The sequence below is a fragment of the Thamnophis sirtalis genome, unplaced genomic scaffold (genome assembly GCF_051295495.1).
Source record: "Thamnophis sirtalis isolate CommonGarterSnake01/CBP01778 unplaced genomic scaffold, rThaSir2_p1.2 scaffold_7, whole genome shotgun sequence".
NCBI lineage: Eukaryota > Metazoa > Chordata > Lepidosauria > Squamata > Natricidae > Thamnophis > Thamnophis sirtalis.
The window spans coordinates 48,803,967-48,821,605 of record NW_028261387.1 but is presented as its reverse complement, the minus strand read 5'-3'; the positions used below and the strand labels follow the sequence as shown (position 1 = coordinate 48,821,605).

General features: G+C 36.2%; 1 protein-coding gene across 7 annotated transcripts in view; it reads right to left on the bottom strand.

The window, feature by feature from the left end:
* The window catches only part of ANKS1A (ankyrin repeat and sterile alpha motif domain containing 1A), a 142,755-nt gene that overhangs the window by 9,736 nt on the left and 115,380 nt on the right, over positions 1–17,639 (bottom strand). For all 7 annotated transcript variants that reach the window (XM_014070712.2, XM_014070714.2, XM_014070717.2 and 4 more), the window contains 6 exons: positions 9,218–9,316; positions 6,456–6,605; positions 6,191–6,298; positions 5,156–5,320; positions 2,155–2,280; positions 1,705–1,776 (listed from right to left, as the gene is read on the bottom strand). In XM_014070712.2, the coding sequence (XP_013926187.1) occupies positions 1,705–1,776; positions 2,155–2,280; positions 5,156–5,320; positions 6,191–6,298; positions 6,456–6,605; positions 9,218–9,316 (720 nt within the window). The remainder of the gene's footprint in view (positions 1–1,704; positions 1,777–2,154; positions 2,281–5,155; positions 5,321–6,190; positions 6,299–6,455; positions 6,606–9,217; positions 9,317–17,639) is intronic.

The following is a 17,639-nucleotide window of genomic DNA, read 5'->3' as shown; positions in this document are numbered from 1 at the left end:
TTCAGTTTAATTTTCAGTTTCATAAATTAGATATTATGCAATAATGCTGTTTTATAGAGCTGCATTTCTGAAATCTGGAATGCAGTGAAATATTACATAATAAAAGAAAACAAAATCTAAATTATTGAGTTAAAAATGCTGAAAATTAAATTACATTTATAGTCAAAGAACACTGATACACACAAAGAAACTATATCATGAGAGACAACAATGTCAATTTAACAATATTACTATTTATCATTAAAACACTATCAAACCTTTGCACAAGTCAAATAAAAGAAACTGCATAAAGTACTGATTCAAAGTACTGATTCAACTTTCCCCATCAGGGCATTTGCAAGAAGATGCTGTTAAATCTCTCAGTAGAGATGAAGAAAAAATATCAACAATGGCTAAACTGTCTCTTATGAGACAGAAATAAAATATTAGCAAAGTGGCAATTGAAAAATATTTTCCATACAAGCTTACCATTATTTAGATGAAACTAGAATTTAAATCATTTTGAAAATCTATATCAAATGTTTGCTATTTCAACTCAAACCAAAGAGAGCGATCAGAAATACTGCAAATTTTTCAGTTGAAATCATTCTCTACCAACCCTTTTGTTGAAAAATCAACTTGTACAATTAAGGGGGCTAGGAATCTTCCAAAGAATATTTATGCCAACATTTTAAGTGGCAGCACTTCATGCACACTTCTATAGAAATTAAAACAGATTCTAGTCTTAATGGAGTTGCAATATGCCAGGAACTTAAGGTTTAAAGTTTATTGCATTTATATGCCGCCCTATTCCCTGAGGGACTCAGGGCGGCTAACAAACACAAAGGGGGGGGGGGGTAAAACAAGAAGGTAATACAACAAACGAAATACTAAGAGAATTTAAAAAGACAATCAACAGTCACACAATTCGAGGGGGGGAAGGGAACTCCTGCCGATCACCTCCCATAGACTGATTAGATCTCACAGGTTAGGTCTTCTCCGGATTCCATCTGCCAGCCAATGTCGGCTGGCGACTCCCCGGGGGAGAGTCTTCTCTGTCGTAGCTCCAGCCCTTTGGAACGACCTCCCCGTGGAGATCCGGACCCTTACTACCCTCCCGGCCTTCCGCAAAGCCATTAAGTCCTGGCTGCTCCAGCAGGCTGGGGGGCTCTCGAAATATCCAGCCCCATGGAAACTGTGACTGTTGTGTATTTTAAAGTGTTGTTTTGTGTATTTATCCCCTTCCCTTGTTTATTGTAAGCCGCCCGGAGTCCTTCGGGAGTGGGCGGCATACAAGACCAATAAACAACAACAACAAACAACAACTCGTCAACCCCAGGCCTGCCAGCACAGCCAGGTTTTAAATAAAGCCCTTAAAATGTAGTCTGGATAATCTTGAGAGGAGTCAAGTTTAGAATTATAGATCTGAGGATCAGCGCCAAATGATCTGTGCTTGAAGATCTTTATTGCTGCTGGAACACAATTGTTACAATTTGGGTTTTTAAAACAATGTCACAAGTGACCAGGGCTTGAAGAGAGACTTTAAAATATCCAGATTTATCCTTAATCTGTTAAAACAGTATGGCCAAATGGTAGTTCAGGATAATGAAGCTAAAGTATTTGGATTTAATAAGTTTAGTCTATATCCTGAGCAGAATCTTCAATTATGGAGTTCACACATTACATACTTGGTATCAAAAGAATTTTTATAAATTGCACACCTACCCTCATTTTTGCACAGGCATCCTGTGTAGATTCTGTTCCTCGAAGATCTTTGATTAACATGGACCCCAGATACTGTTTAAAGCAGGAAAATAGTAAGTACTTGATAGTATAATTAAGGTCAGCACAAAGAAACAGAACAACTCCATGAGTAGGCCATAGTATTTTATTGTTATTCCTCTGTTTAGAAAAATCTTGCCAGACTAACTGCATTCTTTTGGGAATAGGCAGATAAGGGTTTCAAGAGCTGGCCTCTGTCACTTCCTCTCATGTAGGCTTCTTGCTAGACTGCTTCTTCATTTCCCCCTCTACTCTAGCTGGAGATGCTGCCACATCAGCTGATATTAACTTTGTACGGTTAGTAAACCTTGACTAAACTAAGTAGCAATAGGTAAACATTTATGAGGTCCTCAAAACGATGCAACATGGTACAAAAATCAAGAATATACTTACATTGGCTTCATACTCACAGGACTCAAATATAAGTTTCTCTGGCTGATGTTGCCAGTGCTGGACGGGAGCATATGGAGTTGCCAGACTAGGAGGTCTGAGTGTAAGCTTTGATTCACGATGTTCCTCCTACAACACAAATAACTGTTCAAATCAAAAGTGTTCAAATCAGAATTTTTCACTAGGAACTAATTAATAAAGAAACTAACTACATAGATTATATGGCTGGAGGCAATAACAGGGGTTAAAATAGAATGGAAACCTGACGTTTTTTTATTAGCAATAATGCCTGCGAAATACAAAAAAGAAACCCAGTATTTAATACTACATATAATTATGGCGGCAAGGATTGCCTTTGCCCAGAAATGGAAAAACCAATTAATTCCAAACAAAGATGAAATAACAAGAAAGGTTATGGATTGTGCTGAAATGGACAAACTAACTAAATAAATCCAGGGAAAAGAAGAATCAGAATTCTACCAGATATGGGATAAATGGTATAGGTGGATGGAGGAAAGACAAGAATCAATGAAGGAATATAACAAAACTCAAAAAATAATAATGAGTAAAATAAGAGGCTTAAGAATGGTGAAATCCAAATGAAATACAATAGAAAGAGAAATAATATAAGGTGAGTGGTATCGATTGATAATTGCTATTAGAAAGAACAGGAAGCTCCTGTTTGTATTGTATTGTGTACCGTATTTTCACGCATATATCCCGCCCACGCAAATAACCCGCCCACGCAAATAACCCGCAGGTTTTCAAGATTTATGTAAAAAAGTTTTTATACATCCCGCCTTCTTATATAACCCGCGACGATTAAGCTTTCTCCTCCGTTCCCGCCTCCCGTCCCTTCCACCATCTCAGCAGTTTCCCTTCTCCTCTGTTCCTGCCTCCCGTCCCTTCCACCATCTCAGCAGTTTCCCTCCCCAGCTCGCCCAGGCTTTCCCCTCCGTTCCCGCCTCCCGTCCCTTTTCCGATCTCAGCACTTTCCCTTCTCCTCCGTTCCTGCCTGTTCCTGCCTCCCGTCCCTTCCCCGATCTCAGCAGTTTCCCTCCCCAGCTCGCCCAGGCTTTCTCCTCCATTCCCGCCTCCCGTCCCTTCCCCGATCTCAGCACTTTCCCTTCTCCTCCGTTCCTGCCTGTTCCTGCCTCCCGTCCCTTCCCCGATCTCAGCAGTTTCCCTCCCCAGCTCGCCCAGGCTTTCTCCTCCGTTCCAGCCTCACGTCCCTTCCCCAATCTCAGCACTTTCCCTTCTCCTCCGTTCCTCCAACCCCTCCCCAGCTCACCCAGGCTTTCTCCTCCGTTCCCGCCTCGGGAGGAACGGAGGAGAAGGGAAAGTGCTGAGATCTGTTAACAGATTAGTTAATCTGTTAGTCGCTGTCATGTAAAATATTTTCCGTATACCCTGCCCACTTTTATACCCCGCGGGGGGCATGCGGGGTAGGTAAAAACACACATTGCCCGCGGGTTATATGCGTGAAAATACGGTAACTGTGGTGTACGTCTAGGTTTTGTGTGTGTGTATTTTACATGTTTGTTAATAAAAAATTAAAAATTATTTTTTAAAAAACTAACTACACAGATTACAAATAGATTATATCTATTTCAAGTTATGTATATCTAAATATAACATTAAATATATTTAATTTCATTGTACCATGCACAATGACAATAAGGTAAACTAAAATAAACTACACACATCTGTTTATGCATACAAATATCTACAGTTATGCAAAAGGTATATAAAATAATCACACTAAAATGATTAAATAAAAATAATTCCCATATTTGTTTGGACTATAAGATGCACCGGAGTATAAGACGCACCACGATTTTGAAGAGGTAATTTATTTAAAGAAGTATTTGCACTCTGCAGGCCTCCCAAACCCTCTGCATGCCCCATTTTTTGTGACAAGCAGGGCTTTGGGAGGCTTGTAGAGTGCTCCTGGGGGCTTGGGGGGGGACAAAAACAAGGAAAAAAGTCCCATCTTTTGCTCATTTTTGCCCTCCCCAGCCCCCAGGAGCACTTTGCAAACCTCCCAAACCCTCTGCACGTCCATTTTTGCAAGGGGGCGAGGTTTCGGTAGGCCAAAAATGCTGTATTCAGTGTATAAGACGCATCCAGATTTTCACCCTTTTTTGGGGGGGAAGGTGCGTCTTATACTCTGAAAAATATGGTACTTAAAGGCTTAGTGAAAATCAGGATTTCAAAGATTTCAGCAAAGGTAAGTATGATGTTACTTTCTGAAATTCTTAACATTTTCAAAGTTTTAGGCTATTGATGAAAATTCCAACCAGAGTTACCTTGTGGTAAATTGAAGGGGCAATTAAATTTATAAACAAAATAAATAAAACGTGTAACTACTGACTTATCTGGTGCTGTATATGTCCTATGGTAGGGATTGTTAAAAGTCCTATTCTGAGCCCGATTGCTTTACAGAATGGATTGAGATAGGCTAATTGGATAAACTGTGGTCACAGTTTACTTTAACAACTTTTTAACAACTGCTACTTTAACAACTGTTGCCTAACTAAAACATACATTCATCTGTATAATTATCAACTCTGTGATCACATAATACCTGGTCCCTTTGATGAACTATAATTGCCTCTAGGCACAGTGCCAGTGCCAAACAATACCAAGATATGGAGACAGAAACTGGCTTGAGTTAATTGGCTACTCCACTGGAGGAGGAGAGAATCAATCATTCCCATCCCCAGACACAGTGTCAAGAAAATATTCAGTCATTCCCCTTTCCAAACATCCTTTTTGGAAATACAGATTACTGCTGTTGTTTTTACAGTGAATATCTTGATGTTATAGCCACATTCTGCAGCCAGAGAAACTGATACAGATACTGCAAGACTGGGCACCTTTTTCTATGAAGGTTGTTGCCTTGTAGTACAACAGTTTTTGGTTTTCTGCTACTTCTTAAAGTATACAATAATCTCCAAATATAAATTAGCAACATGATGTAAAGGGCTCAGATTCTTCTGACCTGTGTCCTAAACTTCTCTGCTCTTGGATAAGATGCAATATCATGGATGTTCTCATGTCTCTTCCTCCCAGCATCTTCCAAAGGAAGCAGGAGGTCTGCAGATCTCCCTGTGCAGGAGTCACTCTGGCTCAGAGGTGAAGATGTCTGGGATATCAAATCTTGGCACTGAAATTCAAGACATTGACATTTTTTAAAAAAAAAAACTTGTTTCGTTGATTATTTTCAAAGTCTTTTGTATGTATACCGAGTAGTTGGCAAAGTTTTATATTATTATGACCATTATTAAAACACATATGCAACCAAGCTACCTAGGCTCTCAGTGGCTTGTAGCAATATAAATTATATTAAAACATCCATAGTTAAGAGGGGGGAGAACACCCACCAATAATATCATAAAACAGTAAAATACTATCGAAATAAATCAAAATGGTCAAGAATCAATAAATACAAATAAAATATTGATGGTTAACAATAATTCCTTGAAGACGTTCAGAAAAATTTGATCTTTTTGCTAACTTCTGCAAGGCCAGAAGCTTTCTGGTCTCACCTTTTGCAATTCTCAGAACTAGAATGCTAGTAGGAAGTGCATTTGATTAAGCCTGTGGTCCCCAAATGGAGCACAAGAACCCTCCACTCAAGTGCCCTCAATTCGTACGAGTGGAGCTTTCCACATAACACAAGCGTCCTCCACTCAAGCGACTGGAGCTTTGCACATGCACGTGCACGCTTGCTCAAAAATTTCAAATAAGGCGTGGCCCAGTAGTGGGCCATAACCTTGAGATTGGGGACCCCTGAAGTGAGCAATCCTGGAATTATCCTGGTGCCAAACCACATAAAGTTTCAAATATCAAATTCAGCACTTTGAATTCCACTTTTTAGTGAGATGTTTTTAAGGAAAATCTATTTATTTTGTAGACCTTCCTTAGTTAAAAAAAATATCTGAATGAGTAACAAGACCCATAAATACAACCACGGTACTATTCTTCACAGTTCTCTAAACTATTACTGAGCAGACATTGAAACATGAAAACTCACTCTCAATTGAGAGAACCTTGGTGGTTTCTGTGGGGGTTCCTCATATGGTCTGTCTGCCAGAGAGGCGATAATACGTTTACGGTGGCCAAGAAGATTCACCTTGAGTACCTGCAGAGATGGACAAAGTTAGCATATACTGTTACAAAAGGTTATCATGCTATGGCTCTCCCTCCTTTCCCTCAAACAGTTACAATGCTAAAGTTTATCCTAACAATGGATGTCCAAATTTTGATCTGAACTGGAATTCAATGAAATATCAACTTACATTTACTAATTCTAGCTCCCAGAGATTTTTCACTGAGTCTATAGAACTATAGCCACTCGACAGAAATGACTGAATATAATCTTGAAGCCCCAAGGAATCAAGCCACGCAGGAACTGAAGGTTGAGTTCCATCATAGCCTAGAGATTTCACCTGTGAAGAACACAAAGAGTAGAGCATTATAACTGAACAGCCTTTTCAAACATTTTAGATATTTCAATGTGATTGTTAGGTTGCACTCAACGATGCAAAGCTTTTTGAACAAAAGATATAAATAATTTGTACTGTGGAAATAAATCATTGGGCAAATGATTTAATTTAATTGGATATCAGTGGCTCTTCCTCTTTTCCATAAAGTATTGATAGAGTATCAATTATGGAAGGCAAAATTGGTGGGAAGAGGTTTAATATTTTGCCAGTATGTTAATTTTCAGTTCCAAGATGCTACCCAAATAGCTTTTGCATCAGACAACACATACACATATTTTTCTGTTCAACCCCCCCCCTCCTTTTATTTACTACACCTTCTGGAATTTAAGAAAAACAAGCAGATTTGTACAATAATATAGTATATTACATAGATACATACATACATACATACATACATAGATAGATAGATAGATAGATAGATAGATAGATAGATAGATAGATAGATAGATAGATACATACATACATACATACATACATACATACATACATACATACGTACACAGACTTTATTTACGGTCACAGACAAAAACACAAGTACTACAAAAGAGACATAAGAGAATTGATCATAGCATCATAGCAATCAGTCACCAAAGGCTTAAGTACTGCCTAAAGATCAGGAAGTTGTCTAAAATTGCTGAAAGAAGCAGCAATTTTTTTAGGCTCTAAAGGAAAATCTGGATCATAAATTCTTCACAAGAATTGATATTTTCCTAAATCTGATACCATCACATGTTGCTTTGAAACTTGAATCTAAATATTGGAGAAAAGGATAACTGCAAAACATGAGAAATTTTAAGTGTGTGTGTCTGTGTGAGGGGGAATTACTTCTTCTACTATTTTCTGCCAGTCTTCTGGGCAAACTATGTTTGAAGATACCCTGTTTTCCAGCTCACTTAATGCCAGTTGCTGCAGCCATTCAGGAAATATTACACATAGAGATACGGTTTAAGCTTCTGGCAGTTTTCCTTTTCATGTGAATGTCTATGGCCATGCATTCCTGTTCTAGTTATGTTATGAACAAAATCCCTACAATAGAAAACTAATGTTAGAGGGTATAATATGATTTGTTTCTATCTCTTATTTATGCATTATTTTCAAAATATAACTTCTAAGCAGCAACAACTTTTTATTTTATCCATTAATTCCATCCGTTAATGGATTAATCAGCTGTATGCAGAGTTGTGTAAGAACCTATTTGAATCTCCAGTTTACTCCAGGTTACTGTCTCAAAAAGGTCTTGATTTAAGAAGGAAGGTACATGACAAATTCTATGATTTTACACTGAATAGATGGCTTTTGTTTTCTCCCAAATCCTGCCTTACGGAAACCAATGTATATACAGCACAAGTGGTAAAAATCAGATCGTGCCTTTAAACTTCCCTATGTTTTCTTGGAAAGGTGATTTAGCTATTATACTGTACTAATTTGCTAGCTACTCCCAGACTATTATAGATAGAGCACTGTCTTTAATTCTACAAACTGCTGACCTGTCCCCTTTTACTATTTTTCCAGTTTATGTATAACCTAACTATATAAGTCTGACTTCATGCCAGGATACAAAAACCACTCCTGCTATTTAGGGAGAAATAATTTAGGGAGGAATTCAAAAATCAAGAAAAAAATCCCATTTATGACCGGTAAAACTTGCCAGCACTTATCTCTTGGAAACATGTAATTTCAATCTATTCCATATAGGAAAAAACATTTCCAATGACCCTTAATGAATAGATATAACTTGGCAATTCACAACAATTCAACTAGAGAAATATTCAGCATGGCCATTTGATGCTTTGATACAAGGGTTAACATGCTGTCGATAAAAAGTTGGCAGTTCAAGACCCAAGCATTGGGTGATGGGGTGAGTTCCCATTATTGCCCCAAATCTTGCCAACCTAGCAGTTCAAAAACAGCAAATCTGAATAAATAGTAACACTTTGACGAGAAAGTAATTGAACCTCAATATGTAGTCATACCAGCCACATGACCATGGAAGCATCTTCAGACAACTCCCTTAGCTAGGAAATGCAGATAGACACCACCCCCTAGAGTTGGACATGACTGAATAGAGAAAACATTTATCTTACCAATACTGTACAATTTGACCTCCTACATGAACGTTCTTTTATGCTTTTTCAAAAAGTGACAATATTAAATAAACAGGTTACCATAGTGTTATAGTGACATTGGAGAAAAACAGTTCAAAGTCCCCATCTATGCATGAAAGACAGAATGATCCCAGGTAGCAACAGACAGCTGTAGTTGTTTTTAGGCTGAAGCCTATGTGAAAGCTGCCTGAAGTCTGCAGGTTGCCCTGCACCTTCATAATCTCAAATTTACTTAAAAGTTTAAGTAATGCTAAATATTTAACATTAATTAAACTTTTTCTGTTAGGGAGTTTTGTTCTTTTTTTAATGTGTTTTATTTTCAAATCTAGTCTATGACCAAAATAAACTGTATTTTAATATTTTAAGAAATTCCTTGTGGTTTTCTATCCATCATTACACTGGGATTAAAACACACTTTTTCTGCATATAAACATAGATTATTATTTTAACCTTAGGAAGGGAACGTGCTGCTTGGAGAAGTTTTCTGCGGTGTTGTGGATCATTAATACCAATTTCCCGAAGATCCTGATCTTCCATAACATTACATCCCTACAGAGAATAAGAAAAAGACATAGTTAGAAATACAATTCTGCTTAAGACCAATAAATGCAGGACTTACTATGAAACATAAAATTCAACTTCGTGAAAACCTTAAAAGTACAGCCATAACAATGAATGTACTTAATATTCTATTGCAGATGATACCAGTGAAATTTGAAAATAAAGTATTAAATGACAGAGACATACAACAAATCTTACATAGTCTAATAAAAGAACAGAGGGTTAAATTTTACCCTCTTCTCAACCTTAGCTACTTTAAGATATGAAGTCACATGTTCTAAGTTGTCAAGTTTAAGAAACACTGTAGTACTCCAGCAGTATCAAATTTGAAACTGCATTATCAACCAGTTGCCTATCCTGAATTATAGGGTTTATTATTTGGTTTCCTCTATTATAGGAGTATATCCCTAGGGATCTGCACAAATACCTTTGGAGTGACACAAAGCGAAAAAGCTTATAAGAGATTATGTAATAAAAATATATTAAAACTGGGATAAACACAGGAAAAGAATCAGTCCAGACTTATCATTTCCTGGCTCACTATTAAATATTTATTTTGACAAATAGGAAACTGTAAAGAAATTATAGAGTCAGTATGGTTAAGTGATTAAGATTAGAAACCAGGAGACACTGAATTCTAGTCCTGCCTTAGGCATGAAAGCTAGCTGGGTGACCTTGGGCCAGATTCTCTCATCCCAACCCATCTCATCGGTTGTTGCGGGGAAAGGAGGAGAGAAGAGTATTATGTAATGAATAAATAAAATAACATGATTTGTTTAAATAATGTGCAAAGAACCTGGGAAACCAATAGGAAAACTTTTAATCGTATGTCCAAAATAGACATTAATGTTTCTCCATTCTCTCCATTTCTACATATAGGAGTTGCGAGCATGATTAGGATGGATGAGGCTTTCCCAATGTTTGTCCCGATTCAAATTTCCCCAGTTGCTAATTGTGCCTTTAAAAAAATAAATATGCATATTTAATTTTCCTAAGAGAAAAAATCCAGTATTATACTTTATGTGATTTTAATTAGAGAAAATGTCATGAAATGGATAGCTTTAATTTGACTCTCATTGTGGATGCAAAAAGAAGTGGCATGTTTCCATGGCCTGGCATGGGATCAAATAATTTTGCTGAGCTTCCTACATCAAATAAGAGAAGACACAGCATGTGAGCTGGATGGAATCTGTCCTTGTAGTATATATGGTAAGAGAAAAAGGAAAGTTCAACGCTGTAAGGTTACTAGCACAGTTGTTCTCAACCTTTTATTCACCACAGACCTTCTTTAAATACCTTTTATGGCCACAGACCCCCAAGATTTAACACAATATTTAAATCATAACATTTCTTCAAGCCTTTGCTGACCCCTTGTGATGACATTGCGGGGGCCCCAGGGATCTGTGGACCACAGGTTGAGAACCACTGTACTAATATATGGAATGTCAGAGCTGTGAACCAAAAGAAAGTAGATTTTGATGGAGAAGAAATGTTAGGATTTAACACTGACATTATGGCAAACTGTAAAAAGAAATCTCTTGGAATGGATCATTTCACATCAGAGAAGCATCAGACCTTTTATTGTTAGATGCAAGAATCATTACATGTAGTCCTCAAGATACAACCATAATGGAGCCTGTCCATCATGGTTGCATGTTGTGACAGCTGTTAAGTGAGACAGCATTGCTTAATAACCAGCACTCTGCTCTCCCTGCTGTGACCATTAAAAGAATGTGCTAGTCATTAAGCAAAGAATAGGAATTTTCAGGGGTACGGGAGAACCTGGGAACCCAAGCACAGGCCAAGGACCAAAATATAACTTTGTTTTGAAAATAAGCATTTGCTTTTGAAACAACATGAAAAGAAAGTACTGTATTTTTTGGAGTATAAAATGCACTTTTTCCCTCAAAAAAAGGTGAAAATCTGTGTGCGTCTTATACACTGAATATAGCATTTTTGGCCTCCTGAAAACCCACCCCCTTTGCAAAAATGGCCGTGCATAGCCTTTAGGAGGCTTCCAGAATGCTCCTAGGGGCTGGGGAGGACAAAAATGAGCAAAAAATGGGCCGTTTTTGGGAGGTCTGCAGAAACTTTTTTTTTTAATTTGCCTCTTCAAAATCTTGGTGCGTCTTATACTCTGAAAAATACGGTAATCGTAATAGTGATTAATTGTAACTTTTAATTGAACTACATTATTACTACTTTTTATTGTGTATTGTTGTAATAGGTTCACCGACAAATGTGCGCCGACAAAACCACTGCGACAAAACAGTGACGTTGAAAGCGCGCCCACTAAAGCTCATCGACAAATGCACGCTGACAAAAGCGCGTCATCGAAAACAACGCGAAAACAATGGTAACAACGTTAACAACCCTAACCCTAGGTTTAAGGTTACGGTAAGGGTTAGGGTTGTTACCGTTGTTTTCGCGTTGTTTTTGATGGCGCGCTTTTGTCGGCACGCATTTGTCAACACGCTTTAGTGGGCGTGCTTTCAACGTCGCCGTTTTGTTGTGGCGGTTTTGTCAGCACGCATTTGTCAGGCGCGCATTTGTCGGGTCATGGCTGTAATGTATGTATGTATGTATGTATGTATGTATGTATGTATGTATGTATGTATGTTGTACCCATTTGGCTATTGGTGATGGCTGTTACTTCCACATGGTGCTTAGAATTGGTACACTGAAGCCAGCCTCCCATACATTCACAGTCAGTCAGAAAGCACTTATGAATCTACTTTCTTAAAAATATGTTTCCCAAACTGGATTTTTCAGAGAAGTCTCTGGGGCTAAATCTTGATTATTTGTCATCTACTGGAAGACACAGGAAGTACTCAATGTCTTCCTGTGAACATTTCCTAGAGCAGGAAAGGACATTTTTCACCAAACTTCTAAATACTTTCCACTTTGATTTCTGCTTGGAATAAAGCTTTGAATGTAGTGTTTGTTTATGTCTGGGCAGCTTTTTTGCTCCAAACACTGCCTAGAAAAAGTGAGGAATAAAGGCTGGATCTGTCCCAAAACCCTGTTTATTATTCAGCTAGCTAGATCATTGACACAGCATTCATTTCCTGTATTTTTGCAAACAGCGAAGCCAGCATACTTTTCTACTATAATTATTTTTAAGAAGAAGCTTCAACAAGATATTTTGCTAAACAGTTTATAAAAAATACAGTTCCCTCCATTAATCAACATCTCTATGGCTTCAACTAAAGCTGATATAAAATATTGTGAAAATGTTCTCTTTACAAAAAATCTGTACTAATTTTTCTTTACAATAGCTCTCCAGTTTCTCTATTTTTTCCTGGGCATGTTCAGTAGGCAATACAGAAGAACAGAGTGATGACTTTTAAAATTATAATTATTGCTTGTTGGTATAATAGGGATATAGTCCGGATTCTAGTGATGTACATGCTTTGGAAATGACTCAAAGAAGTGCTTCAGGTTCATCTGAGCATTTCCTTTATGTTCATTAAAGCAGCCTTTTTTCAGGCTTCCATATAAGTCTGGAAACAGAGCAACTGCTTTAAGTATTTAATTCATTAAAATGGAATGTTCTTTAAAAAGCTATCTCTTTTTTTCAGGATCTCATAGAAGCCTGGAAAAAGAAGAGGCTAATTTAATGAATAGCAGAGAGGAGCTGAACTCACATAATACCAAAGGCAGTTTGTATTACAAATTGCTTAGGAATGATAAAAAGTTTGCTGCATCTATTTGGCCTAAGACAGTAATGCATGCTATAGATATTCACTGGTTTGTGAGTGGTGGAAGTCCTCACACTTTGAAATATAATTCACTTTGAAAGGTAAAATGGCAAGCCCGTTTAGCATTTTACACACCACTGGCCAGTCATCTGTCAGAACAGCAGGAGGGAAAAACATTCCTTTAGCTGTACACCTAGGAAGACTTCTGTTAAAATTAGTATTGGTGCATCTTCAGTGAAGACAAGCTGAAGTATTACCTAAAGTGTTTTGTTTCCTATCCAACCTTCTTAGAAACAATTTATCAAATTAAACAAACCCAGGACTAAACTTCTCAAGACAGTTGTAACAGTGGATTTAAGGGAACACTATAATGAACACAGAGAAAAAGTTATTGATTTTTCCTAATAGTTGAATCATGCAGATAGTGAATATAAAAACATAAAATTCATTATTAACGCAATAACTGATGGTACTCGACTTTGCATATCAAAACTTTGATTGTCTTGGCCCATACTGAAACCTGAAAAGAAACTCACACATTAGGCCATCTTATATCTTTCATGCCCTCTCCTTTGTCCTTCGTTTGATGAACATCAACAACTTAGAAATTAATGGGTATATTAGGTCTTAGCGTATTCACAGAAAATATGGCAACCATATATGTATTTTTAAGAAATAAAAAGATTTATTCTAGCTATCCAATATCAAAATATATATAGCTTATTTTTTTAACATTATATTCTAAATATATTTCACATAAGCTTTAGAATAGATGTTACATTAATCGGTTCTTCCATTTTTATAATTTTGATTGTTTTGAACATTTATATTATTATTTTATAAGCATATTGTTATGTTTAATCAACAAAAGAAAAGATATATTTATAAAAGGTAACGGTAAAGGTTCCCCTCGCACATATGTGCTAGTCAGTCCCAACTCTAGGAGGTGATGTTCATCTCCATTACAAAGCCGAAGAGCCAGCGCTGTCCGAGGACGTTTATGAGGTCATGTGGCCGGCATGACTAAACACCGAAGACATGGCGGCTTACTGCTCATTGGGGCAGTAAGACATCCAAGACCCATTAACACTGACAAGGCAAACCACTAGAATATAAATTGAGAGAAAATCCCACTCCTTACTAATATTGTTGATGTTATCTAGTTTGGGTAATGAAATGTCTGCATAAAATCTATGAAGCTCAGAGAGCACCTAGGACCCATCATTTTAACCATGAGCTACAATTATTCTCCTTTAATGAAATGCCAATATTTTCATCCAAGCTGTTGCCTGGATTCTGCTTGGAGTAGATGTCCTGAAGGTACTTTGGCACCCAGCCATTTAGGGCTTTTTTGGTTAGACACAGCACTTTGAATTGCACTGGAAACTTACGGCAGACCATTGCAAACACAGGTGTAACATACCAGTGTTTGTGGCATCTGGCACGAATTACACATAGGCCCCTTGCATTTTGTACTTAGCTCTATTTCTGAATGGTCTTTCAAGGAAACCCTGTGTAAAATGCATTGCAAGAGTTCAACCAGGGGATTAAAATTTATAATTATGAAAATCCTCAGATCAACTATTGCCCAAACAGTATATTCTACTGTGAAAACTGAAAATCAGTGTTGCACAGATGAAATCTTCTGGTCCCAATACCCTTCGGACCAGAGCAAGATGTTTCATGGGTGGAAATAAAAAGTTGTTTATAAGTCAGCACTGAGTGATAGTAGTAAACTTAGTAAACTGGTAAAATACCTGACTGAAATGACAAATGTAATTGATATTCATTGTATGACTACAATTTGATGAATTGTTTCTACCAAGTACATCATCTGAATTAGCCTTTCAGGCCTCCCCCATATAGTGTCTGAATTTTATAAAAATGAATAGGACGCTAGCAAAATACTTCCTTCTTTTTCCCAATACATTTGTTACCAATGTTATCCACAAATAGGAGGGGAATGTCGTATATTACAAAAACCATGGTTGTCTTAATCTGTTTATAAAAACCATAGTTTTTATAAAGTAGCACCTAGCAAATTAGCTTCCCTAGCATTGAGAAAAGGGCAGCTGACTGTTCCTTTCTTTGACTCCAGAATTTAATTTTCCCACTTACTATATGAATTGCCTAATTTAAATGGACCATGAATGATATGACCTATTCATTACTCTCTAAGATCAAGCCAAGGACCATTCACAGGTTATGTTTTATGTTGAGAAATGCAGTAATTGCTCTAGAAACATCACTCTCAATTTGGTTATATCTATCAGGAAACCGTAAGGTTCATCATATGCAATATTTACAGAGTATTGCACCCAATCCTCTTACCAAGCATTATTTTTGATTTTGTTGCAATCAAAACTGTTTCTAATTTATTTTCAAGTTTTTGAAAATTATCATTGGAATGATTAGTGGAAAGTAATCTATTTTAAACTCAATATAAAGCAGAATATTTCAAGAATTCCTTTCTGATTTTCTATGTTGATTCTATATTGATATAGTTAGAAATTTCTCAACATTAAGAACAAAATATACACATATTTTAGGCAATGTTACCTACCACAACAAAAAAATGCTGTTTTATCATTCTATGAAAAGAACCTAACTTAATTTATATTATGGCTGAAGCAATTAGCTTAATAGCCATCTGGCAAAATGAAAATCATTATTCAATGTGCTTAGTTACCTTGTATATCAGTGAGATTTAATGTAACTCCTTTGTGCCAATCCGTTACAATTATATAACTCTAAACTCACTAAAAAAAACCTTGAAAAATTAGATTGACAAAATATGAAACAAGGGACCATAACTTTCTAGAACATTCTTCCCAATTTAACTTAAGGTACCCAGTCCATAAAATACTTAATATTTGTTAATAATGGTTCAGTATAAATTATTTTAAAAAGATAATATGGTTCTTTTATGAAATCTATTAACAATATTGAGAATGAACACTTTGGTCAACAGTAGCATCTATAATAAATGTCTCTAGTATGGATAATTGGGATCCATGCCCATGATTCATACAAGAAAGAATATCAATGACATGAGAGCGAGTAGAAAATCCAAGGTTGGATTTGTGCAATATTTCATTTGTATTTAGTTCTACTTTAAATATCTGAAAAGTAGATATTCAGCGATTAGAATTTTCAACATATTTTTATTTAAGAAAAAAGAGAGGGCTAAAGTAACCAAATTGCACTTATGCATTCTCACTTTGTGCACAGGAATCAAAATTATTAGCCAAGTATTGAAAGTTCACAACTGGAGTTCTTAAGAGAAGACAGCATTTCCTATTCCTAATATAGGGCTAATGAAAAAAAATAAGAATATATATATATATATGTGTGTGTGTGTGTGTGTGTGTGTGTGTGTGTGTGTACACACACACACATACATATACACACACACATATATTTGTGTGTCTGTGTGTGTGCATGCACACAAAATGTTACTGCATACATTTTTACAATACAACAGCCTCAAAAATGTTGAGAAAAATTAAAGGATATTCTTTCTGCTATAGTTAACTAATAATGTTTTATGAAAATGAAAAGAATACTGTAGTGTAAAGTATATAGGTTCCCAAACTTTTAAAAAGTTTAAAAGATTACGTGCTAGGACTAGCAAACATCTCTTCTTGTTTCAGCACAAATAATATCTAGGAAAAGTGCATGTGTTAATAGGAAATAAAAAATTCTCTTCAATTCATCCTTTTCAGAAAAAAATTAAATATTCAAAAGCTTTTCTATAGTGTTGAAGTGGGAAATTACTATAACTGGAGTTTTGATAAATATGTGTGATTTAAAGCTAATACACAATAATTGAATTTTAAAGATTGTTAAAAAAATAGTTTCAAATAAATACAAAAGTTTTATAAACAATAACTAAACTTAGATGTCTTCCTCTAACATCTCCTCACCTATCCCAATTTTGGCATGATTTATCAAACTTCATGACACAACAGAACAGTCATAAACAAAATGAAAATATTTTAATTCCCGTATGCTTATCCCAATGTAACTTGATAATTGGAAGGCAAAACCTTGACATAATCTGTTACAAAACTAGCAGATAATACTACCTGCTGTCCCTACCACTTTGTAAAGTGATGGTTTGACCACAGAAATAGTCAGAATTAAAGCAGTGTTCTGCAACATATTATAGTGTAATCTAGATTTGTAGTTAGATTTCTGTTTCTCAGTTTCAGACCTAATTAGATATTTTTGAATAATAAAGAGTTTTACAAGTAGAAATCTAACCAATTCAGGAAATATATTTTGGGCTTCTATATGAAACATACTGAACAAAGAGAAACATATTCTCTAATTTATTTTCCCCCTCCCCAAAGTAATTCAGAAACCTCTGTTTCAAAGCTGGAATTTCACTAAATATATTCTACAGTGGACTTGCAAATGTGTATTTTATATACTGAAGATTGATAATTCACCATCTGACAATACTTTCCCCATGGTTAAATGTAAAAAAAAATAATGACAAGACAATTATATTAAATCACATTATCCCCCAGCAATCTTCCTTTCTGTTATGCCAATGAGTACAAATTATCCAGATGCTGATAACTAATGTTCAGCAATATCAACTA